General features: G+C 37.9%; 2 protein-coding genes across 5 annotated transcripts in view; both read right to left on the reverse strand.

Annotated features, from left to right (window-relative positions):
- The window catches only part of LOC134680354 (small ribosomal subunit protein mS31), a 395354-nt gene that overhangs the window by 245244 nt on the left and 122261 nt on the right, over positions 1 to 27849 (reverse strand). The window lies entirely within an intron of this gene.
- The window catches only part of LOC134680341 (PRL-1 phosphatase), a 38393-nt gene continuing 13339 nt past the window's right edge, over positions 2796 to 27849 (reverse strand). Inside the window, exons 1-6 of one of the 4 annotated variants that reach the window (XM_063539458.1) lie at positions 15245 to 15413; positions 9080 to 9231; positions 6780 to 7201; positions 6007 to 6173; positions 4800 to 4931; positions 2796 to 3948 (exon numbers count right to left, since the gene is read on the reverse strand). In XM_063539458.1, the coding sequence (XP_063395528.1) occupies positions 3840 to 3948; positions 4800 to 4931; positions 6007 to 6173; positions 6780 to 6887 (516 nt within the window). In that variant the 5' untranslated portion in view covers positions 6888 to 7201; positions 9080 to 9231; positions 15245 to 15413 and the 3' untranslated portion in view covers positions 2796 to 3839. Of the gene's footprint in view, positions 3949 to 4799; positions 4932 to 6006; positions 6174 to 6779; positions 7202 to 9079; positions 9232 to 9859; positions 10027 to 15107; positions 15414 to 27849 lie in introns of those variants that run through there. The other 3 variants (XM_063539460.1, XM_063539459.1, XM_063539457.1) reach the window with 3 other exon arrangements.

Below are 27849 nucleotides of genomic sequence, written 5' to 3' on the forward strand. Positions count from 1 at the left end.
CCCTCCCTCCCCCCTAAACGTGTGACGTAATTAATGGATGACCCCTTATGCTAAAAATCTATTATTATTATATGTCAAATTATCGTGAACTCGATGTTGCTTAAGGCGTATCCAGATTAGTCAATTTTTCGCCAATCTGATTAAATTGCCCGATCGAATCGGGACGTACGGACGCAAACGCCAATTTGGCTCGCCGCATTCAACCGCCGATAATGACCGATAAAATGAAGTGCGGACACAAGAACACCTATTTGTGAGGCTAGTATTTTCGTTATGGGGCATTTTTTCAATTTAAATGGCTCTAATATCACCATAAATCTAAAATTGGAGATTGACGCCAATTTCATTTCTGATCAAATTGACCGATTTGATCAGTCCCGTCTGGATACCGCTTTAGCACCGCGAAAGGGCGCTGCGCGGTGCGCGCGGATTGACACATGCGCGTACCGTATGCTTAGTATCTATGGTAATATAATTTTAAAAAATATGCAAATAAAAGGCGGCAAAGTTTATTCGTTGTGCAATACTCAATAAGTTACCGCTTGTTATTTTAATACTCGTAATAAACAAAATGAGTTCAAGTGACGAAAACGACCTGGAATAGACGGCACACCGCCTCATTTGAAAGCAGAAGCAAACTTAATAATGAATAACTAGCTTCCTGCTAAGTCCAGGGACAAATACAACAGGACTTACGACATGCTCATGCTGTGGAAGGACACAAGAAGGACAGCCAAAACGCAAGAAACACCTACTATGAAAGTGGTTTTTAGCGTATTTCTGTGACCAAGTGAAAACTAAAAAGCCATCTACATTTAATATAAACTAAGAATATGCGTTGTTTTTTTAATTGTATTCGCGTCACTTTACCCCTATTAAATACGCTTTACTAAATTGAATTTGTTTTATTTCCTCACATAATTTGAGAATAGTGCTTACTAAGTATACCTCAATGGAAGCAAAAATATAGTATTTTTGCGAGTTGATACACTTGCTACTTGTGTATAGTGGCAAATGTATTAAACCCGCAATCAACACTAATCAATATGTAAACAGGCCCCAACGTGAAGCACATTTACCCTACAGACATACTTATCCATATTGACCATATTTGAACCTCTCAACTCTCTTCAAGGGCACGCCACACAGCGTGATCCTATATACTGTTGTAATGTTAATGCTTAAGGATAATAATTTGTGGATTTATAAAATAAAACGAAACGAAATTTACTGGATTTATATTATATTATTTTGGATTTATATTATAAGTTTTCTAAAGTACAGTCGCCATCAGATATATTGGTGCAGCTAGGGTGCTCATAAATATCTGAACACGCCTCTATTATCAGGGCGTGCGTGTTCATATATTGTGAACACCTTGCCGAGCCCATATATAATAGCCAATAACGACCTAGTTATAAGACTATTACAATCTTAATCATTATGTATGTATAATACAACAATCACGTTTATATAGTCCTCACAAACGTATAAGTTACCATTTTGGCCAATATATCTTCAAAGCTTGGCACCGAATCGCTGTTAAAGACTTTGGTGTGCTCAAATACGCTGAATTTGGAAAGTAACGTCTGTACTTCCTACAAGACGGTACGACGCACTTTTGAGTTCATCTCTGTAATATTATATTTCCATTCGAACGTTTCCGGGATCGTCTCCATCTATTGTGTTGATACTGAGATCCAAAATGACTCGTGTAGCAGTCCAAGAGTCGTGGTGAAGGCGTTAATGAAAATGTTCTCCAAGAAGCAGTGCCAAGTAGTCGAAAGCAATCGTTATCATTATCAAAATATCCGTGTTGATCGTGCTAGGGACGTTAAAAATACTTATTCTAGAAATCACACCGACATCCAATTACAAGAAAACACAAATGTTTCGTCCGACCATTATTTTCCAATTATTTGCAAGTTATTTTCCAAGAATGACACTGACAGTTGACATCGATTTTTTTTCTATCTCGTCCCATTTACTGCGCGCAAAGGAATTAATTACTCGAGTCTGCCATTTCACCTCACAAACGTCATATCGATCATTTAAAAAATTATATTTAATCAATAAAATGATATAAAAATAAAAGAGCTGCATTTCCGTGATCGCTATAATGAATACTATCGGGAAAAAATATAATTTGCCTATCTTCAAAAAACTTTACCTACCCAATTCTACACGATCAATTTTTCTATCAGTTAAGTTTTTAATTTATGTATTTGTTTTAAAATGCTGTTTTATCTATTTTTAAAGTCGCACCAACGAAAGTACAAACTAACGTACCTGAGTCTACCTCGCATGTTCCGATTAATAAAGTATTATTTTACATTTTCAATAGTGCCTTTTGTTTATTTTCATACAAACCTTTTATACTCGCAGTACATAATGCCCTTTTCATTGTAGTAGTGTGGTAGTAGTGTAACGGAGTTTCTATTGTTAATATTACACTTGGATAGTGTCAACATTATGGAGTATTTTAAAATATTTCAATTTTGGTGCGATGCGCACACAGAAAACCGCATCAAGTGATACTGCTTCAATATATACAAATGGCATATTGCGATATATATACATAAATGGCAGAGATGCAATTAGAGCCATTGAAGGACATTGCCAACAGCATTTAGTTATTCCTTTGGAGTTGGACAGCTAGCCCCCTAAAACTGTCATCCTGTATTTGCTCTGAAAAGTAGCTAAATTTCACGCTAGGGTATTTCCATATTGACTATCAAAAGGGAAAGTTATTGGATGAATTCTTACATCAATAAAAGTAAATGAAAAATTATCAATTTTTGCTTATATTTTTATTTAAGAATGCCGACTGTACCGTAGTTACATGATCCATACATTTCAATAATCTTCATAAAATTAGAAATAGAAAAATAATATCAAACTGCATATTTCATTGGATTTTCGTGTCAAGTCGTCATACTAGATCTTTCTGTATTTCATATAGTAATTGATTATTCGCTAACATGGATTGCTATGCCCAGGGCTTGTTTCAAGTAACATTTAGAGTACAATCGTATATCAATACAAAAAGCACACAATTTATAACAAATTGCTTGTCAAAGATATCAATTGTCTAGTGAAACACAAAAAAACCATCAAGATTTTTCTATATTATGTCTCATTTTTATTATAAATCATAAAGTGTCTACAAATATAATATTTAAGTAAAAAATATCATGAAGTCACCACAATTACGGAAAATCAGAAATAAACATGTCACAGACTGTTGTTTTTATTTTATTTTATTATGGGCATTGAATTTTATTATGATTGAAAGTATATACCCGAGTAGGATTGCTCACTGAACACAAATCGTGGCTCTTCTAACATATTATTCCACTAATACACAGTACGAGGGACCTTTTGGACATACAAACATCTTATACAAGGCTCCCATTAAATTTCATAGAAAACTCGAGATTTAACAGCGGAGATTATAACTTTGGTTTAACCTTTTGAGCGGCCGGAAATAATTTGACCATGCAAAAATTAAATTTACCTACTGAAAATATTTAAGGATAGATTCAAACAAAGAAAAAATAGAGTATATTCACTGTTATAACTGTGACAAGTTTGGTCATAATCAAAATATTATGTTTTTACCATTTTTATGTTTAATTTCAGAATAATTTCTCATTATTTTGTCCAAATCTACGTCTATAACCGACAAAGTAAGTACATTTTACTATTTTAAGTAGATTCAAGCGCTCAAAAGGTTAAACATAGTCCTAACCTCAAAAAAAGGAAATAAAGTGTTCAAAAATGTTAGTGTAGTATTCGCATGTGTGTGTGTGTGTGTGGACACAGAGCTGGATCAGCTGTTACTGCACACAGCAGGAGTTCTTGTGACCGTTCTTCTTGAGGCGGGACTTGGGCCGGTACTTCTCCAGGTACGACAGCTGCTTGGAGTTGATGGCGCCGCGGCGTTGGCTGTAGGACAAAAAAATTCGTTAATAATAACATTATCCATGACTTCCCTACTTATTATAGTTTGCCAAGCAGATCATGTCAGTATAAAAAGGCGGCAAATTTGAAAAATGTAGGCGCGAAGGGATCTCAGAAAATTTGAGTTTCGCGCCTTTTTCTACTGACAAGATTGGCCATTTTTTAATTATAGATGGTCAAATCTATAATAAAAAAATGGTAAAAATGCAATATTCATAATAACTGTAATAACTACAATTTACGTCAGCCCCACTCAAAACTGGATTCAAGGTTTAAAAACTTGAAAACGATAACATATTGTATAATACTAAGTATCAACTAATCAGTCAAGAGCCGATGTATGTGACTGTCGACACGTAATCCTTATTCGTATGTGTTTGTATGTTCTATATAGGATTGTTGAATGGGTCGCGGTTAAAACACGATGAACTGAGCTTATACTTGACTTCATTAGTCATGCCCGTAATAATCAGATACAGATACAGATTTTTATTGGTAAAAAGGTACATGTACAAGGTACAAGTCATTCGGTTCTTATAATTAAAAATATTATTAACAATAATAAATTAATCATGCAAATGTTATTAATCGTTTTTTATAGATGAGTGTAGGCAGTCGGCATTGAATTCTCTCTACTCAATATGGGCCACTAGTTGCCTGAAAGATTTTCATTCATTCATTCAATGCAATATTTAGACTTCTTTTAAGTTACATTTTCCTTCGGAATAAAACCTTGATAATTCGGTTACGAAGTTAAAACGAGTTGTAATGTCTAGCTGGATACGGCCACAGTACTCGTAAACTCAACCTTATGCCTAGTAGGGTAAGATACTCACTCTCGGATGGTCTCGACGGCCTCCTCGTACTTCATGCCGAGCTCGATCAGCGCGATGGCGACCATCACTGGGGCCCGGCCGAGGCCGGCAACGCAGTGGACTGCTACGCCCGCTTCTGGCTTGTTTTGGGCCCTGCAAATAGACATACAAAGGTTAATAGAAGAAGAAGAAGAAATACATTTATTTAACATTTAACATCTTGGAAATAACACACAAAACAAATTACTCAAACTATTAAGATGCTAAAGAGGATCCCCACTCAGCATAATGCCACGGCAAGCCATGACGCTGATTTTCTTGGGTACCTGACTTAAAACTAATCTACACCTAAACACTAAAACTAAAAGAGTGAGTTTGATAAGCATTGAAAAAGCGGTGTCTAGAGGACTAGGCTTGGTAATCGAGTTGTAAGGAATTCTCGTAAATATCTGGCTTTAACTGTAAAAAGCTACCGTAAGTATTACCGGTTGAGATTGAAAACAAGCCTTCTTGAGCTTACTGTGGGACTTAGTCAATCTGTGTAAGAATGTTCTATAATATTTATTATTTATTACAACAGACTATTCCTTTTGAGGTACCCTAAAAACAATAATAACACCATTTTACCAATTATCAAACGATACTCTTAAAATAAGCATGTTTTGTTTATCATTTTCCTTGTATTATAGAATCTGTTGCAAATATTTATCAATGGCATACGTGTGTGGGAGGTTTCAGCCCACATTCAATCTAAGACAATCAAATAATGCCCGTTAATCTTAGACAGGAATGTTGCAAGGACAGATAAAATTATACTGGATTATTTAGTAAATTGCATAGCATAATTCAGCAGTATGAGTAACATATTGTATTTCAATAAGGTACCACAATGTGTTTTCCTGAACTAATTATATCACACTACGCATTACATCGCATAGAATTTGAAATCAACAACTAATGCGTAAAAATATGACCGATATAGCTTGACAAGGTTGCTATATGACAATGTTCTATCACAGATCCTTGTGGCATTCCACATTTTTTTACACATTTTCTCTTTATCTTACTACATACGTTCGTGATTTTTGCACGTTAGCTTTACCACAAGAAGGCCCACAGGACCTGGTATTTCATAATAATGCAATATGTCAATAACTATTTAATGGGTGTGTCTACACAGTCAAAAGCCTTACTGTGATCACAAGAGTAAATTTTGCTGTTTACTTACTTATCGCGCAGGATCTCGAACCACTCGTCCACGACGTTGGCGGGCGGGAAGGTACCGTCGTCGTAGGCCAAGTCGCGGACCTCGATGTTTTCGGCCTTCAGCGGGCCGACGTCGTAGCTGGGCTCGCAGACGCGGACCACGACGCACACGTTGTGCTTGCGCAGCTCCTGCAAGACAAGAGGTTATACGTGATGTTTCCAGGTAAACGGTACGACATTGTCGGTTATCGATTTGTAATGACGATTGTTACGCTGTTATCACACTACTAATGGATCCGCACGTCATTCCGGTGTTAGTAGCATAAAAGCGTTATGCACGTATATCCTCCTGAATCCCTGAGGCCTTTATAAAGGATTTAATCCAAATCGAATTTTGAATTAAAATGGAATAAAAGAAGGTTCCAAAATTAAAACTGCATAAATGACAAGGGAGTCTCAGGATGTTACAGCGACGTCTCGCTCGCACACCCGAGCGGCGTGCGCATCCGTATCCAAAGTGAAGACCGTCTTAGTTGTAGATAAGGCCGGTTTTTATAGGAAAATAGCAATATATTTCATTCTATCGCAGACTAGACAGGCAGCAAATTCAAAACATGCATTGTAAACATTAACTGTAGGTACATAAACAAATCATCTGTTTACGATTTGTTGCAGGTCAAAATGTTAGCTCTTATAATACCAGAATAGATAGGTAAAGTTCCCTCTAATGCAATAAACATTGCGAATGCAATCGCTCTCTAGTGCAAAGGTTACGAGATAAGTTCCTAGAATTACCTGTAGGTACGACTGGATGGTGACGTCAGAGGGGCGGTCCGTGATCAGGAACCGCATACCCTTGTACTCGATTAGCGAGGGCGCCGGCCGGATATCCTTCTGCTTCATGATGATTGGTCTTGGTCTTCCTCGCTACGGTCAACACTGGTGTTCACTTCACTTCGGTCCGTCCGACAACAGGCAAATTGTCACTCTATTTCCACACAACACACGGCAGTTTCGTGACTTTTATTTAGAAAGGGTCCTATTATATCAAGAGAACCACCCGCATGGATGTCGCTTTCAACCACTAGCGCACATTCGGAGACGGTTAAACTAAAGTTCAAAATGTGGAATGAAACTTAAAGAAGTTACGCGAACATAAAGTCGCTCCGAACTGAATGATATGCTCCGATTTGCGATGGCTACAGAATTTAAGGTAGCTGAAACAAAAAAACAAGTGTTATTAGTTTGACGTAAACAAGAGCTAGGAACTCAAGTGGGATAAAAAATGTGTGCGAAAATAGATTCAGATTCGTTAGGTCATGTGAGTGGTCGGCGGCGGCGGGTATATGACTGAATGCTGATCTATTGCCAACACCGCGTCATTTGTTAGCACTGGATCGGTACACATCAAATTGATAACAGGGATAGTAAACAGCGCTACATCGTGTTTATTTTAATAAATACCTGTGTATTTTAAGCGATATTTCACGAGCATTACAAAGTAAACATACTCGAACAGATTGTGTTGGTCAGGGCACGATAAAGCAGCCTTGAATCTAAATGAATACACATTTAATCCGTGTAATTAACTAATTCATCGGGTGCCAAAAACTAAGCAATGTCGCGCTAAATTCCTGTGATTAGCTTCGTTCGACGACCCAGCGTTATCTCTTATGAGTCATCAAAATAAACAGGGGCAGAAACATTACTGAAAGCGTAACGCTGAGGTCTCAATAGTGCGCGGGCGTGGTTCGGGTATTTCCACATTGGTATATAGTTTGATCGGCGACCCTTCAATCTTATAATACGTCTAATGGATGGATGAATGGTCCTTCGTACTGTCTGCAATTCACAAGAATACCAGGTGGTCCTTAGTCAGCGTGCTTATGTAACCTTTTTAAGTGGTTTTAAAAGTGATGAACTGAACACGGCTGCGATTCTCTTCTAGCGCTGAATTCCAATTAGGGTAGCGACAGACGACGCGAAATCTGCTTGTAAGTCTAAAAATTGTTAAATCTCTGGTCTAATCTGCCAATGTGAAAAGGCCTTTCGAATCTTTGGCGGGAGAGCCCCTTGGGAAATAAGCTACCTGGTAGATGTGCTATAAAACCGAGGGATCAGGTCAGGTCGTAAAAGCCCCCGTTACCGGCTAAATGTACGTCACATGTTCATCAGATGCATTGTTGACTGTTTTGTATAAATATCTAATGTAATATACCTATTAGAGCTCTCTAGTAGGTGGAAAGGTGATTAAACTAAGGGGTTATCTTACGATGTTTACCCATTATGAGTGTTGATGTGTTGTGTATCAATAACTCAAGAATGTTGGTCAAAAATGCTAAGTTGCTGGATGTTTACCGAGTGTCGTTCGTGAGTTTAACTAGCAAACGTCCGCCATTCATAGTACTAGAGTTAGTTATTGCAGCTACAGGAGTTTACTATGTACACGTGTGGCATAAAATGTATGAGTAGTACTTCAGAGAAGTAATAGACTCTTGTCCTTTTGTTTGTTTGTCATGTAATGTTCACGGTTTAGTTGTCAATTGTAATAGCATATAGCAGTTATGGGCACGTTCTAATCCATTGTTTTGGTTCACGGCGAGCTATCATTGTGTACGCTATGCTACGGCAGTTAAGTAGGTTCGCCTCTTTTAGGTCAAGGAAAGAAAATATCAGTTATAGTTATCCCTCTAGATTGGAAGGGCTCCGGGCTTCTTTAGGATAGGATAGATGGTCATGGACTGTCATTAAAATGTTGAGTACTGACGCGCTTCCGACCCCAAGGTTACCTGTAAAGGTAATTTCCCCGTTTTGGAACCCTTTAGGATAGCCACATGCTTCCAGCCACATGGAGGTAAGGAAACTGGTCTAAATCCTAAGTCAAACAAGCACGTATTTCTCTTTTACTTGGAAGTAAAGTGGTTGGGTCAGGAGATAGGTTTTACCGATCAATCCTACGAATAGTGTAATTTTTTTTAATGTATATTTCGGACCCCTAGCCTTTTAAGGCAAATCCCATAGCACAAAACTAAAAACTGGGGAAACTTTTGAAAATTACCAACCCCGTAGGGAAATCAATAAGGTCAGATGATTACCTGGACTGTCATAAAGATGGGGTGCAGACTTGCTCCCGGCTGCATGGGTCTCAGCTCGGCGGTCCGCCGCTAGTTTATTTGTGTTGGGCCTGGCAGTACTCCGCGCTGTCCAAGCGGAACTCCATCAATGTCGCCACAGAAAGAATATCCAGCTGGAACAAGAGGAAATAAAGGTTAGGCGTAATCAACTATAACCAGACATAAGACTGTAACATGGCATTCCAATTAATCCTATCCAGGGCCTAAGTAAGTATCCCTATTTTCTTATAGCCGCGCGTGGATTTTTTCTTGCACCGACATCTCGTAGGTATATGGTCTGCCCCGATCTGTTTACATAATTATTGGAAAACAATATAAAACACATCGACGTAAATTATGAAAGAGATGGGCTTGTACTATCCACTGGCGAACATTAAAAGACGATATATAAAACACATAAATATATCTTGAATGGACCATTGTTTCATTATTTCAAACATTCGTGCTCATTAAACCACCGGGACAACGACCTCTGCAGTCAGGGTCATTATTAACTATGCTAACTAAATCAAAACACAATAACTCGTACATTTTCAGGCCGTGGTCAGTGCTCACCCCCGGCTGAGCATAGACCTCTCGCCTCGTGTCAACAATGAAACAATTGCTCGTAAAACAAAAGACTGCTCAATTATGCAAAGTTATTGTCCGATTCATCAATCCAAGCATATCGAATTGAAAGTAAATGTTTTGATCACGAATTCTGTTATAAAAATTTTTGCATTCGAACACAATGTAACTCACTCAATGACTGGTTGTGCGTAATCCTTTAAAAAAAGTTATATTTTATTTAAACACTGATGAGCACATTACGAAAACACTGAACATCACGACACTTATGCACCAACTGCGGCACAACGGTGAAAAGAGCCAAAACGATAGAGCTCAAGAATTCACTAGCCTTAAAAGAAATTGGCATCTTGAGTTGAAGAGTGACTAAATCAGTAGGTACTTTAAGATGGAGTAAAAGCAAATGAAAATGAGCACAACACGATAAAGACGACGGATTATGAGAACGCCGGGAGGTCGACTTGAAAATTCACGGCGCAACAGATTTTGGCAGCTGCCCCACAACGTGGGATTCTGGCTTCGCGTCATATGTTTACATTTAAATACTCAGACATATTCGATCGTGATAGATGTAGTTATATCAGATAGGGATAAGTCAAAGTATTCACGGGAATTTGCTATCCACTTTAGATTACATCGAGAAAATACGAACGGATTGGGACGAGGCCAACAGGACGAGGAAAACAGGATTGTGACGATCTTTAATTAAAATTGTGGTTAATTTCCTAAGGCCTTTTAGGTTGTATAGATTATAAACTAGTGGGAAAAGTTTCGCAGAAGCGACGAAAGAAAAGCAATTTAATTGTAATTGGTTATTCAAATTCTTTCAAATCCCAGGAATAAAGTGTTAAACGTAATCCAAGAATAACTAAGAGACGCGTATTCATTCGGGAATAACAAATTTATTTCTGAAAATGCTACAACCTTCGTGGGATTAAGACAATAGGTACTTAAGCCTCAGATGGGGCTTCAGATGAAGTTCCCTTGCAAAGAAACGGAAAAACTTGAGCAAAAGGAATAAATATAACCGCTCTCTCCGTCGGAGAAACAAGTGCGAAACTGAATATTGCGCACTATTGGAATCTGCGAAAGAGAATTTCAAAATGCCTCGAATCGTGAGACGCGACCTGACGGTCGATAAACTCCAGAGTACACACGTGTCCAGACGTTTTAGAGTAATATTTATAATGTCTCGCCGAACTCTGTCTAGACATTTATAGAACAATTAAAGTGCGCTTAGCGACATCGCCGACTTTACCTAAAAGATGCCAATGAACGCGCGGAGCGAAGGTTTATCAATAACATTGGCAATGTTCATGGAGAGACAATGCATGGACGTGTTAAGTACATGTTTTGACATTTATAGACCACACGTGGCAAACAACCGCAAGAAGGACATTCTAACCACAACAAACAACTTCGCAAACACAACACCACGACATAAATCGTTTACAATTTTAATGGACAGAGTAAATTCGATGAAGGCACGCAACATCGCTAATCTAAGAGACTTTTTGATAGAATTGGGTTGGCCTTAATCGAAAATTTATGGCAAAGTCGATCTAAATATACAAAAGACAGAACTGCTGCGAATTGTTTCTGATCATGACGCAGGCATGGTTATATAAGAATAGGTATGCTTAGGCATAGCTGTTTGCGTTCCGCATACAGCGTCCTGCGAGGTCGCCAAGCCTAGTAATTGTTTGCAACTAACCACTGACATGATTATCTTAACTACATCAGTACAGGTAGGAAGTAAGCAGCGATAATTTATTTCTTATTATTAAAACACCATTTCAGGTCGGTAGATAAGCAAATTTGGTTGGTTGATGAATTCTCGTCAAAATTCATTATTATTACAACTCTCCGATGACAGGCACTAAAAGCACCTTTCATCCTAATATGGTGATTTTTTTATTTCATGATAGTCGTATCTACTACATCATATTTAAGTTACCTATACAAAGATTGTTCCGCTATCAGGCAATAAAAAATAGATTTTTGTCACATATTCGCTAATCTTCTACGCAATCACGTCAGTAGATAGCTGTTTATCGTGCAGGATTAGGCTATCGGACGAAGTATCACGGCGCCGGCGTGTGGTTCTTTAACAATTTGGTCACGTATCTATCTGCATACGTTGAAGGTCATTTAAAGATAAACTGAATCTGTTATCAATTTAATAACAAGATAAAAATGCAATTTGGTCAGGACCTAGGCTTAGCAACGGGATAAAAAGCTGTATTTAAGTTACATTATAATCCTGCTAAGCAACTACAAGTACAAAGAAAAAAGTAAAATCTTAGGACAGAAATATATAGCCAAAACCTATATCTTTTATGATTGCGATATATGTGATAAGAAAAGACTTAATACTAGTATTAATATGATTCTGTGAACCTTGTAATTCTGTATTGGTGTCACGACAAAAACACGAATTTCTATTTATCACCCTAAATTGCGCAGCGAATTCAGAAAACACGAAAAACATATTACGCAGTCCATTTGCAGGTCGACGTCATAATGAACGAATTAAATATGAGACAGTGCTGGTGCTGGCTAAAGCGGAAACAATGAAAATGCAACGTCAGGCGAAATTTGCAACTTTTAGGAGCACTGCAACCTAAATTACATGCTGTTGATGAAGATTTAACAAGATCGTATTGCGTCATTAAAACATGTTCAGCAGGTGATTTGTATACCTATAAACCATAAATCAGCGGTAAATTAAAACAAATGTTTGGATTACTTATTACGTTATCATTGACTTATTATATAGTATTAGTATGCAGTTTTTAACGGAATTATGCGAAATGTATTCGGAGATTTAGATGTTTATAAATAGACTCTAGAATTTTATTTAATTCTTATTAATGTACTGTTTGTTCAAACTGATACCTATTAGTATGATAAGTGAATAAATAAGTTGACTGTTGACAGCAAACAAGAGGAAATGAGATAAGAAGAGTTCAAATATTTTTACCTTGAGTGGCGCTAAGTCAGGCACAGACAATTTAAAGAAATAAATTAATATTATAGGACATTTTTAAACAAATTGTCTAAACCACGGTAAGCTAAGCACGCAGGTGTTGTGGGAACAAATATCTGTGTCATAGGAAAAAATATTAAAGAGAATGATATAATATTTACCAATGTTTTATTTTAAAACACTGAAATGCTTGCTGAAATGAATTTTGCGATAGCGTGACGTCAAATAAAAACCGCAACGAACGTTCAAACGGATGCAACGAATGGTATCCTTTTAGTCGAAATACAGGTTTTATTGGTTATTGTACTTATTTACTAATATCGAAAACTAGTTATTATGTCGTGATTGATGAGGCTGTTATTAAGTAGGACAATTCACAGGAATTTATTTTGAAATTTGTGTTTAATAGACTATTCCTGAATTTATATGAGTATAAAGAGGAAGTAGTTAAAATGCGTGAATGATGATGCGTGTTGCAGATGATTTATGTGTAAATTGACATATTGTTTTGACGAAAGTAAGCTTTCTGTAATATGAGGATTGAGAGTGAGATTTCTGTTTCTGCGCTGTTTTAAATTTGATGGGATGCTGTTTTTTTGTTAATAAGTAAATACAAATACATACAACAATTTACTAGTTAAAATAGTTAGCAAAGTTCGCATTCCAGTAAACTGTTAATCATTAGAAGGCAACAATTCCGGAATTTAGAAAGGCGAAGAATTCGCAGCTATCTATTCCCCTATTTCTAGCAACCACTCCACAAGGCCTATTACTTTCGTTATTACAAGCCGCCCGTCAAGTTGGCACGAGCTCTTCCTGCTCCATTAATTTGATGATGTTAACGATAAAATTGCCGCTTGCAAGCGAGGCCTAACGGTTTACACTTTAATCCTCCAGAAATGAATATTGTTTATAATTCTATATAAACAATTTCCTGTTTATATAGACGATTATATCATGTATGTAGTTTTTTTATAAATGCGCTACAAGCTTAATTGTTAGCTGTTAATCGTTTGTCTTAATCCGAAAATTTGGCTCATGTATTTATAAGAAAGGTATAACATAATTGCACATAAACGATTTCATTGAAACTTGTAAAATTTTATGTATAAGGGGGATAAACTATAACGAGTAAAAATTTAAGGTGTAAAAGAAAACAATAGTGTTTTATCTAATACGGACAATGTAGAATAATTAAACACTAATATGGATACAAATAACCTTTTATTACAACAGACATTAGATATTGGAAGAAAGTCAAAAATTATACAAAAATATGCTGGATTTGAATTAAAAGCTAGTTAACTGTCAAATGTTAAGAAACCTGTTAGAATACACATTGTGTTCTTTTTGTTATATTCCTAGCTATAAAGTATGTTAAATCTCACGATAAAGATTATACATATAACATTAACGGATAAGCACACACTATTTATCTTGTCAATGGTAATCCGATTCCAGTACAAGTTAAACAGTGCTTTATTATATCCCCACTTGTATAGTAAATATGCCGGTGATTCAAGGCAAGTTTGCACAACCATAACAATTGTTGAACAATGAAGTACCTCATTACCAGTGACGTACCGTGTCATACAATACATATGTACTAGCTAATGAACTCGTTTACGTAAATAAATATGTGAATTCGACTGGCCATGAGACGGGTGACATTGGCTTTGGACACGGTTAAGGACAAAAATCATTTATTATAGATGATGTAACAGTAGGTAACTAGTTAAACACTAAACAGTATACTATAGATCAAAGTCAATTCGTTGGCAACAGTTATACCTTGAAGAATTGACCGGCATAGAAACAGCGAACAAAAATTCGTGAATTTGATATTTGGCAAAAAAAGCAACCAATAAAGGTGAAGATAAAGAATTATCAGTTGCTGGTAGAGCAAGAAAGTGGGGCGAATATAAAACAAACAATCGTCAAGAGACCTAAAAACTTCGTTAACGTAAAACGTGTTGTGCCATTCGGTAAATGTACCACACCCTCGCAAACAATACTCTAGAGTCTAGGTATTTGCCCTGTGTAATTTACAGAGCATGCGAGACCAGACACATTACGGGTAGTTTAGTTGTTTAGACTACTTACGCTGATTAAAGCAAATAATACTATAAACTAGAATCCACGTCATTATATGTACGTGAAACCTAAGTACGTAACAAATGTGCGAACATGTAGGTATCTAATGCGTATCGAAGTCAAACGACGTCAACGTGAACACTGTTCACAACAAAAGTGTGGGACAATAACACTGATAAGAATTGCGTGCGAGTGCAGAATTAGAGAACGTGTGAATGGGATATTTTAAAAGCTAACACCTGTTGCTTTCAGAAAAGCGAACTAAACTGAACGATGACGCAAACTAAGAAAAACTTGCACTAAAAACAAGTGAGGAAACTAAAACATCCTCAAAATTACCTGACCACCTATTTTGACCATATCCAGCAGAAACACTCGACACTTTAGTCACCACACGGCACAGTAAGAATTCGGCGCGCCGAAATCGTGTCAGCAAAACGGGCCACGCAAACGATGACACAAATAACACCACTTACATGTATCTGGCGCTCGTTTAACAGTTATCGGAACACAAAATAGTTAATGGGGGAACTTAGCACACGCAACAGAAGCTGTCGTTTTAGACAGTTGGCGAGGTTAGGCGTTCACATCGCAGCGGTGACGTGCGGGCGGCGGCTGTGCACAGACTGCCGCCGAGCGGCCGCGCCGCCGGCGCCCCACGACGCGACGTCACGCGGGGGCGTTGGCGTCAGCCGCCCGACGAGCCCGAGCCGACACCGGCACCGCACGCGGACCGCTATTAAAAATGGGAGAAACTTTTCGCAAGTTCGTTACGAAGATTTTGATTCTTCCAATGTCATTAGAACGCTTCTAGGTCAGAATGAGAATCAATTAATATTCCGCGAATAAAACGAAGCAAATTTTATTAAGAGCCGTAACTACGCAGAGAGAATAAAGTTCAACCAAAAAACAGAATGACCGGTCACCTTCGAAATGAAATTAAGCAAAAGCTGATGAAAAGTAAGCATAAAAAGAACTCTTCAATCACGAGAATTTTCTGAAATCCTTAAGCAAATATTAACGTTAATAGGTTATACGTACCTAAGACCTTCAGAATGAACCAGCACCAAACAACAGAGTCCGACAATTCCTGATCGCAAACCGATAAGGAATGAACTGAATGCGTATCATATCAATACAGTTGGCGACACGCAATTCAATACGCATCGCTGTTGACAGACCCAGCGACTAAACATTATAATGCTTTTCTGAAGACTAAACTGCTATAAAGGCATTGTGATTCAAGTTTTGACTGGTCAGGTGACAGTGACACCGTCTGGCTTCAGAGTAAATTTATTGAACCCAGTCTGAAACTTGGCGTTGGGTTTCAAAAGGACGATTGGGTTAATATTAAACTTGATCACGTATTCAAATAACGTATTATTAAACAGACTTGAGTTTCATACTTAATTGAAACAATATTTGGCATCGAGTTCAAAAATGCTGCTGCTACGAGTACTAATTAGTACTATTGTTTGCGGTTTTATTTTTAATGTTGACGTTATTGAGAGTTCACTGACATGTTAAAAAACTACACACCGTATTCGTTAAAATACATTTTGAAAAATTAAATAAATGACCGGTGATGAAGTGAGCGATGTATTTAGCTTGTCTTGGTCACATTCTAAAAATACCAGAATAAATTTGCCAAAGCGACAACTATAAAACGCTCAGTGCCGTAATTACTGAAGTTATTTCAGCTTCTCTAATTAACACATTTAACGTTACTGCCAAATTGTCCGCAGTGTTAATAAGCGACATCGTCGCATTATGACTTCAGCTACATCAACTTATCACAACATTATACGATCATGATTTTATTACTCTAGCTATAGACAAGTAGATTTTATATCTTGGCAGATTTATAATACGAATGAAAATCCGTCCAGACCAGACACCGACATAACAGAAAACTATTTCAAGATAATGGAAATAATGTTCTGAAAGGGATCAGTAATGGATAGATTGCAAAGAATACACTTCAGCGCCTTCGCAAGTATATTTAGATTCAATACAAATGAGTACAGGGAGGCCTTTCAAAGAGATTGAAGAAAGCAACGTTAAAGACAGCCTTTTAAAACACGAGACGAGCTCATAACGAAACGCATACAAAAAAAATGTTTCTTCGAGGCACTCGTTTATGAAATTCACGACACGAACAAGCGAATGGCGCTTTATGGTCTTATAGCGGAAGCAGGCTTTCCCCTTTATGCAGAAGCCCACGTATTTGTCCATAGCAATAAAGGATAAATTTAGATCCGCCCACTCTGTATATGGGCTAATTTTCCGCTCGGGTTCCAATTAAATGCTCTAGAAACTCCTACGGAAATTTTCCATTACGTTAGCAGATTGAAAGTGCAGATTTAATTTCGCTTTCGTCTGTTTCCCACTTAGATTTATAACAGAAATAATAATAAATCATTTATTCCAGACAACATCGATCCATAGGTATACATTTAAGATAAAATTAAAATATATTTAAAAAATTAGGTATAAGTATAACATAAAGATTCTTGACTAGACATTACAATTAAATTAAACTTAGCATTTGATAATAAATAATAAAATTCATTGATTATTAAAAGATTAAAATGTAATACTATAAAAAACACTGTAAATATATGCGCAGTCCAATTTAATTAAAATGTCTTGGGATATGAAAGATAAGTCACAGCTTATCGCTTAGTTGAGATTAAACGACGCAGTTAATGAGCGATGTACTCAGTTTACAAGAGGGATAATGATTTCAACTAACAATCACGCGTGATAGCGTGCACACGTCTGTGGTCTAATGCGCAATATAATGCAGACGTCATCATTTGGACCACCCAAGAACAAAGGTGAGGGGCACACGTGTAAGTGGCAAATGCAATTTTTCCCAGGGACAAAAAGTTACGAGCAAGGTTACGGAAAAGGCCACATTGCCTTTACTGTCTCCAGTTTCAAGGTTCGGGAAATATGAGCCCAATTAAATGAACAATAAACAGACTTCAATGTAATTTGCTTTTTGTTACTTGATGGTTTCTCAAAGATAGCAAAAAGTGAGAGAGTTTTTAAACAAGACCTCTTCAAGCTCTCAACGAGGCAAAGTGGCCACTTAGTCTCTAGTGGGCTGTTATTGACGCGATACAGTTAACGGTATCATTACCCAATAAAGCAAACGGAAATTTGAATACAAAGGAATAAATCAAGCGCCGCAAATAGGTCAAAATAAAGATAGGAGAAATTCTTTCATACAGGAATACTTATAGAGCTTCCAGGTTGTACTTTGTATATCCTTACTTGAAGGGCAAGTTATTTTTAAACTGCGTGGGTACAGCGTGTCCTGAACCCGGGTTCACATTCACGTGTTTTAAACACGTGCCAGTGAAACGAACGTAGCTTGCATTTCAATCGTTCCAGTATTGTTTTCCGATTCTGGGCAACGTGATCATGTGAAACTCCATTGGCTCGGGAAACTTTGAGGAACCTTGATACAACGTGACGGGTACGCGTGAGTTTGATGGAGTTGACGTTAAATGGTTTCCAAGTTGAAATAATTCTGCAAAGTAAGTAAGGAAGTTGGCCTTGAAGATCTGTAGTGGTGCTACGCAAGGTACTGTGTTTGGCTATGAATTATTGCTTTTGGTATTATAGAAAAACCAGCAACATTTAAAAAGACTTTTTACAAGCAATTAAATGAAATAAATAAGACTGCAATGTATTCTAAATAACCTTGTCCTTCAAAGATCTGGCGTTGCTTTACGCAAATGTGGCTTTGCATTATTCTTTTCAAGGTTTATGTTCAGTATCAAATACAAAACTACAACAAACCATAATGCCAATATATAAAATTAATTTGCACGTTGCTCTTGCCCGAGAAAGATCTAGAATTACGTTACGCAAGGACTCTGACTTTAATAGTAATTATTATTGAGTAAGAACTCATTAGCAAATAGAAATCTTCTACTTAATGAAAACATAACAAAGCACATCAAAGAACCTTGCTCTTGAAGGCCTAGGTTGCGTATGGTTATTCCTATTGAGATCTCAGAGCAGAAACAATGCCAATAGAAAACCTCTACAAACAATCAATACTAATGATAAATACGTCCGGCATTGTCTCGATTCTAATAGTCGCTGCCGAAGGTCAACACATCAGTCCCATGACATAGCAACGGAGTTTTTATCATTGACATTACGAATGTTATCGTTTCCTCGTGGACAATCTTATATAGAAAATTCGTTCCGCAGTGCGATAAAGCACTTTAAATCCAGATAAAGCGAAAATGATTATAAGACGGGTAAGATTTAGATTTTTTTTATGTTGGAGTTTTTAAGTACAGGAAACCTTAACAGTTTAAACATAATAGACATATCTTATGACAAATGAGAAGTAATATGGAAAGCAATAGGTAAAATACACAATTTTACATGTAGGTAAGTTTTACAATCAGATCCAGTCTGTCAGTTAAAATCATAGAAGGAAAAGGACAAACAGTCCCGGTTAGGTAAGGTTAGGTTCAAAAGAGAAACGTGCAAGATACAATTTTGCATCGAGGGTGGGGAGCGCTTAGTGCAAATCAACTTTCACAACGCAAATACGTACCGGGTATGTAGACATTTACACAACCCAGTCAACCAATCGCGGTGCAACCCACTAGCATTCCCGAAGTTTATTCATGGAAATGAGACCGTGCAAGCCTCGCCCTCGGTACCGAAACTCATTACCCCAACATGAATTATTCAAAAAATTCTTTTAACAAAATATTTCCTTCCAGTTTCGCAAACTTTGTTATCTACAGATCTTCCAACTTTATGGTTAGGGGGCAGATTCGTTTAATCGTTCTAGAACTTTTTGCAAATAACGTTCAGGTAAGGTTATTTATAGATGCTAAATTGATCGGCAGTGCCGGTTACGGGTGACAGTAAAATATAGGTACGTTGCTCAGCGAAGAAGTCGTATCTTCACGAGTCTCGGAATGACATATGGCTTTTTGACTTAGGACAGCAATATAGCGGTATTTACTCACGAATCGCATGACTGACGACTAAGTTTATTTGAATAGGTCGATTGGGACGAAGGTTGACGGAATTAGTATCCAGGATAAACATCGTAAAGAGACGTTTGATGTCCCAGCAGTCGTGGCCGTTTTCTTCCGTCTTGTTTACTCGTTGGAACGAGTCTAATGGAACGATTAAGCGTTTGCAGCTAATGGCTAGTAGTTTCTTGTAAAAACACGCAAACCGGCGTTTATCTATTGTACTTTTTAATAGCGCCACTACCTGTATAAATATAATTGTGTCGAAGCGGATCTTAACATGATCCATTAATCAAATTCTGGAGCAAACGTTAGATTACACCTCTTTTTTTAGATATCAAATTCCATTCTCCTTTTACATAAACAAACAAGATAAGTACGAGGATAGAAATTCTAACGGTGCATTTCAACAGAAAAATCCTTAGAAAATAAAACTGTCGACGGAAACTAACTTGGAAATCCAAAGAAAACCGTTCAGATGTGTCGGATGTTGGCATTGAAAAGCAACAATCCAATATCGGCATCCTAGCAGCGCTTCGCAATAAGTCAAGCTGTGCAAATGCATCTCGGAAGGATCGCAAGATGCAGTGTTTCCTGCATTGCCACCCTAGCCTCCCCTAAGCAGGGTTACTAGGCGTATGTTTACCTGCCATGTGAAAAACTGTAGGCAATTGCGCGGGTTTCATCATCCTTGCAAGTTTTGACGACTAATTTCTGGTGAACTTCAATATATTTTATTTCTCATAAAGCCGTACCTCCCAGGTTGTTTCATGACTTTCATGGAACAGTGCAATCGTTACCAAAGTTTACAATCATACAAAAAAATATCTGTTCCTGGTATTGCACAGGAGTTTCGTACGAAAAATCGGGAATTTTCGTATTTTCCCAACTTTTACCGGGTAAACCTACATGTGGGTGCACCCCATGGGGTAATGCAGCGGGAAACGGGTCGACTCGCGACCCACTTCGCCGGGATCAATACTCGGTCATCGACTCGCCCTAGCCCGCCCGAGTGTCTGCCACTAAAATTACAGCTTGGAGTTCAAGTTCTTGGGAATTAGGAATGCCTGTCAGTTGGATTTGAGATTAATTGGTTTGATAGTGTGATCACTGATCACATGTTGTAGTAGATTCAATCTTTATAGTCTAAAATATGTGGGCGAGGAACTAAGTCAACTCGGAAAACTTTCGTATGTCACTTAAGAAGAAGAAGAATTTTTTATTATTCTTTTATTCTTACAAGTGTTCTTTTCTTTTTATTCTAATCGGAAAACGCGGTATATAATGACCGGAAAATAACACTCGATAATTGGCTGTTACGCTAATTGTGACAATAAGCGTGGATCAATTATAATGTAATTAAAATACCTTTGTGTATTAGGATTGCTACGTCGTTAAGATTGATTATCGTGGAAAGATAAGCGTTATCAATGTTATCATACGATATCAAAGGGACTGTTATCTCTAAGTGACCGCATTGCGCTTTGACTAAATAATGTATATGTAACTTATTTGATGAACACAAATAGTAAATTTGATAAACTTACATTTTTGTGTTTGTTGCATTTTCCATCAGCTTTTACACATAAGTATTTAGTATTAAACTGTCATACTGTAACACTTTTTCATGTGTGTGTATATGACATCTATTTGAATTTATTGTTTCTAAATCGCCACCATTTTAAGAGAAAATGTAGATACAAACAACCTGGTCATTGCAGAACCTGAGTATTAGGATACGAGTATTCAAAATAGTTGTATTATGCAGTTATCTCCTACAAAGTAGATATTCAAATACTAAGGTATGAATGCTACAGTTTGCCAAAGGACTGTTTCATATCAATGATAGACAGAGAGAATCATACTATCCTTGTCTTACATTAGTACTAGCACCCAAAAGAAAAGGATGAGTATAGTTTTTCTGGTTCTTACTGACTGACAAATTGGTGTGACCAATTATACTTATTATTATACTTGTTTAAATATCAGACCATTAACAAATATGCAAATGTAGTGTTTTAAGTAAATGCATTTACGGTTTTATTAAAGATTTCCGATCAATAAGGTTTATCTCATCTCTTTCACTCCTGCAACGACCAATACTACTGTGAAAGACACGTTATACGAAACATTTCGCCAATTTACTTTTTTCCTAAGTTAGGTTACCTACTCCGGATTCCAGTGAGACGACATTTCTCTGCGTCCTACTTCTCTTTACGTAATCGATGACTTACAGATGTAGTGCATAATTGTTTTCCAATCGTATTTTCTCGGAAACATACGTATTTGTTTTACGATATGCATTTCGAGACCTGCACCTTCTGCGATTTGCACTAGTGCTCATTTTGCAACTTGAACATTCTGCTATGTATCCATTTGTCATGCTACTTCAGTCAACCTCAGTATTGTTTGTACCGGGACTGTCTGAAATAGCAAGACACGTTCGTACGTTTCCGTGAAAAAGATGATGGAAGATAAATATGCTTACATCTGTAGATAGACCACGTGGCGGTGAATTAAAAATCGTGGCATTTGAAGAATGTTCAAATGAACGTACCCCAAAAAGAAACTAAGGTGGCCAAAAAGATCCACATCATTGACTAGTTCAGTCAGACCATATATACATATAATATTATACGCTGAACAACAAGCACTAGATGAGATTAGCACAGGACCGAGGAGAATGCTGTAAAGGAGGCATAAACTCAGCAGTGGGTGGATACAACCTAGTAGCTAGAGAGATAGAATGGTAATTTCGAGTGATAAGTCTATACAATATCGAGATACGTCTACGTCTTCTCGCCTCGAGATTGGGACAGGCTTAAATGCGTTTCCAAGCGCCATCTCGACGAGATCCAATTCTAATTACGAGCGAAGTCGAGCCATTAAGCCGAGCGACACGAACACTTTAGTACTTAGTATAGTACAGTCGGTATCAAATATACTGCAAAACGTAATTCAAGGCCAAAAAAAGTAAGACAATGTTGCCACTGCAATAATTTGTTTGTAAAATTATAATTTCCTTTTGATAAATAATCACGCTAAGATAATTTATTCATTAGTAATTTTACTCCTACTATTTAAATAAGTACTATTATTTACTTATTTGTACAACTACAAGACGCGATAGTAAAAAAGTGGCAACATTTCTTACTTTTTTTGGTCTTGAATTACGTTTTGCAGTTTAGTAGTGGATAATGTGTAAAATTGACTACCATTATCTAATAAATAGCTTAATAAAAAGAGGATATTGGTTATTTATTCAGCGATAATTTTACAGCATTACAACTAGCGCCAATACGCTTTAAAATTAAATGTTATTAGTAAAGCTATAGTATAAGATTGGCTACTTTCCTACTAGTGAAATCAGCTTCTTTTTTAGAACTGTCAAAACGGTTTTTTTAATATGGAATTTATATGAAAACTTGTGTAGTGACGTCACAGTCAACTCACCTACTTTTTATACTTCCATCCGATTTATTAAATATAAATTATGTTTAAAAATAAGTGCTATCTATGTTTTTCTAATAATTATCTGGTGCTTTATTTCAAGTCATTCAGGTACAAAAACTAAAAATTTTTTGAGAAGTGTCATATCGAATACTATAATTGGGAAAGTAACTCAAGTTCACTCAAGTTCTTCACGCAAAAACCCCTGAACCAATTAAATTGAAATCTGGTATGAAGATAGGAGAGAAGTGTCCCGATTAATGCCATAGGATAGTTTTCATTAAGGAAATCATTCTACGCGGACATATGCCGTGTTATACCTTCCCCAGTAACGGACTCACACCGTCTCCATACATTTTTTCTTTTATCGATTCAGCGGTTTAAGCGTGAAGAAGCTACAAACAGAATTACTTTCGTATTTATAATATTAGAAGAGTGTGTAAAAATTTGTCTACATTTAAACTATAATAACTACTTAAATCTACATGTAAGCTTAGTGACAGCTGCTGTTTCACACGCTCCAGTTCTAAAAATATTTACCGTGGGGCCAAATTCAATTAGGTCAGGAGAATCGATACTCAGGCACCAGGTTCACGGAGATGAGTCACGACACAGCTTAGAGGCGATGACAGTAGACTATCTTAGGGGTGGGGCTGTGACCACAGAACTAATAGTACTACATCTGATCACCACCGAACTTGGAACATATGCGGCAACATGTCATACGAATGAATGTACATATTGTTGTCTACTAAGCTTGACAACCTCTAGATACTACACGTTTTGACAATAGTTTTAACTTGGTGCGAACGTCGGAAACTAACACTATGGCACATACAAATAAAAATTGCCTCCTGCTGTCATTCTTATCAAAAGTCGCATTTTACATCTTAAGCAGTTTCTACTTATCAAATATATGATTTAGCGTTGCTCTTTTAGCTTAAATGTATGATTTGCAGGGTTTGGAGTTTGGATAGGATGAGCTATTGACCTTATAATTTGACATGCCTTACGTCGAGTTGAGTACCTATATTATAAGGCAAATAGCGCACCCTTTCTGACCTCTGATGATTTGTTTTTTTCATACACATTTTGCAAATCGACTACTCCATACAACCCTACTCTGGTGACGTCACAGCCGTGACGTACTGCGCATGACATCACGCGCACTGTCACCCAAAGGCTAGACTTTTAGGTCATACGGGAGCTAAGAATAGACAGCGTAGACAAATTTATATCATCTTTAATTAGATAGACGTTGTTGCGGACTCCTTTTCAAAACCTACATTACTTACCTTTTTACATGCCTTACCTATGTATAAAATTATATTTGACGTTGTCATGGCAGTATGTAAATAAACATGTCTAAATGAAAAAATAGTGGCTTGTTACTGAAATTGATGAAAAATATATTATAAATAATTAAATACGCTAAAGTAAGTATTGTGTTACCGGGCGTCGGTAACATAGTGGTCCTTCGAACCGCACGATCCAGCGCCGCGCCGCCGTTGACTCCCCTACATATTGAACCGAACCGAACTGAACAATGTCGGGGCGAGTTACGAGGAGCCGCGCTAAGAACCCAGAACCAGAACCGAAACCGGGTACGTCTGAAAATACGAAGGAACCGATCACGTCAACCCCTGTTAAAGAAAAATCTGATGAAGTACGATCAAAGGCAAGTACTGTCAGCTACAATAAATCAGAACGAAACCGAACCATCCGATCTAACAGTAGTAGCTTACTTGTAAGAAAAAAGGAGGCTGAACTAGCGGCTGCGAAACGACTAGCTGAACTGAAGCTAAACTTAGAACAAACCATCATTCAAAAGGAACTAGAAGTTACCTTAGCGCGCCTAGACGCTAGTCGAAGCTATCAATCTCGATCAAGCCGAACTAGTCGAAGCCACGTCCAGAAGTCGCTGACAACAGAACTACACACGACCGAACAAGACAAACCAGCCCGTCACCATGAACCAGCGAACCATGTGGAACCCGAGCAGAACATCGACCCAGTCCTGAGTGAGAGTGAACTGCCAAATGTCTCAGATGATGATGAACGTCTCCATACTGATCCCAAGCTAGGAGAGATAGCAAATCTGCGTGGTCCGTCTGATCCAAAAGATTTGCCCTACTACAACGGAAACATCAACGAATGGCTCTCATTTAAAGCTGCCGTTGCAGATATCAGAGCCTTATCGACTGAAAACGAACTTATCTCCAAACTTCGACGTTGTTTAAAAGGAGAAGCGCGCATCACTGTCGCTGTCCTTTTAGACACACATGTCTCTGTCACCGAGATCATGGAAGCCTTAGAACTGCGATTTGGCTTGCCGGAACTGATACTCCAAGAAGAATTACAGGCGCTCAGAGACTTACCCAAGCTCGTCGACAATACAGAACTGCTCAGCAAGTTCGCCTGCAAGGTTCGTAATTGCGTGTCAACCATCAGAGCCCTTAATAAGCCCAAACATCTACACAACATAAAGCTTTTACGAACCCTGAAACAGAAAATGCCCCACCTAAAGACACGCTGGCTTTCCTTCGCTCTAGAACATGAGCATGACGACGAACCTGAACTTGTCAAGCTGTCAGACTTCTTGAAGAAGGAAGCCCAAAATATGTCAAAGTACTGGCTACACGAGACATCAAGCATGACTATTAAACCGGGGCAGTCACACATAACACGTTACGCTATATTTGAAGATAGCGAATATGAACCAGAGCCCGAACCCTGCTATGCTTCAAATCAGCCCAAAGTACACTATGTGGAACATGCTGACTCTCTCGAAGTGACAAAGAATAAGTTAAAGGTGAAACGAGAGGATGAAACAGCCATCGATATCTTACAAATGACGGAAAGGAGAGTAGAAGATGGCAAGAGATCGGAAGTAGGACTTCTACAAAGAGAAGACAGTCCTGTGATGCCTAAGAACTTTTCCTATTCTGCAAAGACTTTGCTATCATTAGGGAAAATGGTCAGAGAGTCGACGAACGGCCAAAAATACAAGAATACCATGGACAACTTACCTAGGCCATGGGATAAGGACAGCCGATTACGTAATTATTTGCGGAAAAGAGCCAGAGTCGTAAGCGAAGTGAATCAGAATCTCACCCACCCTATTATGTTTAAAAGCAGACATCTATATATGAAGTTACTTACCCTACTGCGTCATCCCGATCTAGCTAACTACGGAAATACTGAGCCGATCGTCCACTGCTTACGCCAGGAAGGCACAATAATTAGAGTTTTCACAGGTGGAGGACAGTAAATGTCGTGTACGGGTCGCCGACGTCCGCACTGCCGGGGGAGTGCTGCGGCGCCCCGCTGTGAAGATTGTCCGCCTTCCGACTGGTGTTGAATGCGCTTAGTCGCGCATTCCCGGGGGAATATGTTGCGGACTCCTTTTCAAAACCTACATTACTTACCTTTTTACATGCCTTACCTATGTATAAAATTATATTTGACGTTGTCATGGCAGTATGTAAATAAACATGTCTAAATGAAAAAATAGTGGCTTGTTACTGAAATTGATGAAAAATATATTATAAATAATTAAATACGCTAAAATAAGTATTGTGTTACCGGGCGTCGGTAACAGACGTCAACCAAATGAGTTTGCGTCACCAATTGCGATTTCATATTGTCAAATAGTGATGGCCCAAAGTGGCCAAATACATTTAGTAACACACCTCTGGTACCATAGAAGTAAGGATGTGAACCGCCAACGCCCAAAAGGTTAGACATTTAGGTCAGATGAACTGTCGCCCGCGGTTTTTTCGGACCGATACGACCTTGGAACCTTTAAGAAAATACCATCTTAAGTTCTGTAGAATTATTCCTAATGCCATAGGATAACTAGACATTTACATTTCCAGAATGTTGCACCACATTGAATTTGCAACAAATGCAACGTGGTGCAATCCTTGCTAAACGAGTGGGCGTGACTCAGAAACGTTCTAGAACCTACATAAATGGGGCATTGTGATTCTATTTATATCGAGTATCGAACGGTTTGACTACAGTTAGTAGATTTATATACGATACGACATTATAAGCTGAATATTTCAAAGTAGCTTATTAGCTGGCAATTCTTAGACGGCAGAAAGAAGCGGCAGGGATTAATCTGAACAATTCCTTGGAGTACACGCCGTTATGTTGCATAGAATTCTAGGTGTGCACGCGAATATACAAGTTGCTGATGCAAATTCCTGACCTTTAGTACCTACTAGAGACCTGTTCCACATACCCATGTGGAACAAGTCTCTAGTCGATAGTAGGAGTAGGCCGATACGTACAATTCCCGTTCCATTTGATTCCCGTGACAAATTTGACCATTTCTCCTTTATACACAATGTATCATCCATGTCATGGCCAGTACAATTTTGCGACTAAGCATGCAATGACCCGGATTCTCAGGACCGATCCAATTCCAAACACATACAGAGCTGGCTGGTGGATGAACCACAGTTCATGGAAGAGTGTATGGGACCAGGCCACAAACAAATCCAATGAGATGGACGGACCGGGTCCGTCCATCTCATCGGTTTTGTTTGTGGCTTTCGTGGCACGCTAATGTGCCAGGAAGGCGGCCAACAGAGAAGAATAGC

Source organism: Cydia fagiglandana, chromosome 3 (genome assembly GCF_963556715.1).
Source record: "Cydia fagiglandana chromosome 3, ilCydFagi1.1, whole genome shotgun sequence".
Classification (NCBI taxonomy): domain Eukaryota; kingdom Metazoa; phylum Arthropoda; class Insecta; order Lepidoptera; family Tortricidae; genus Cydia; species Cydia fagiglandana.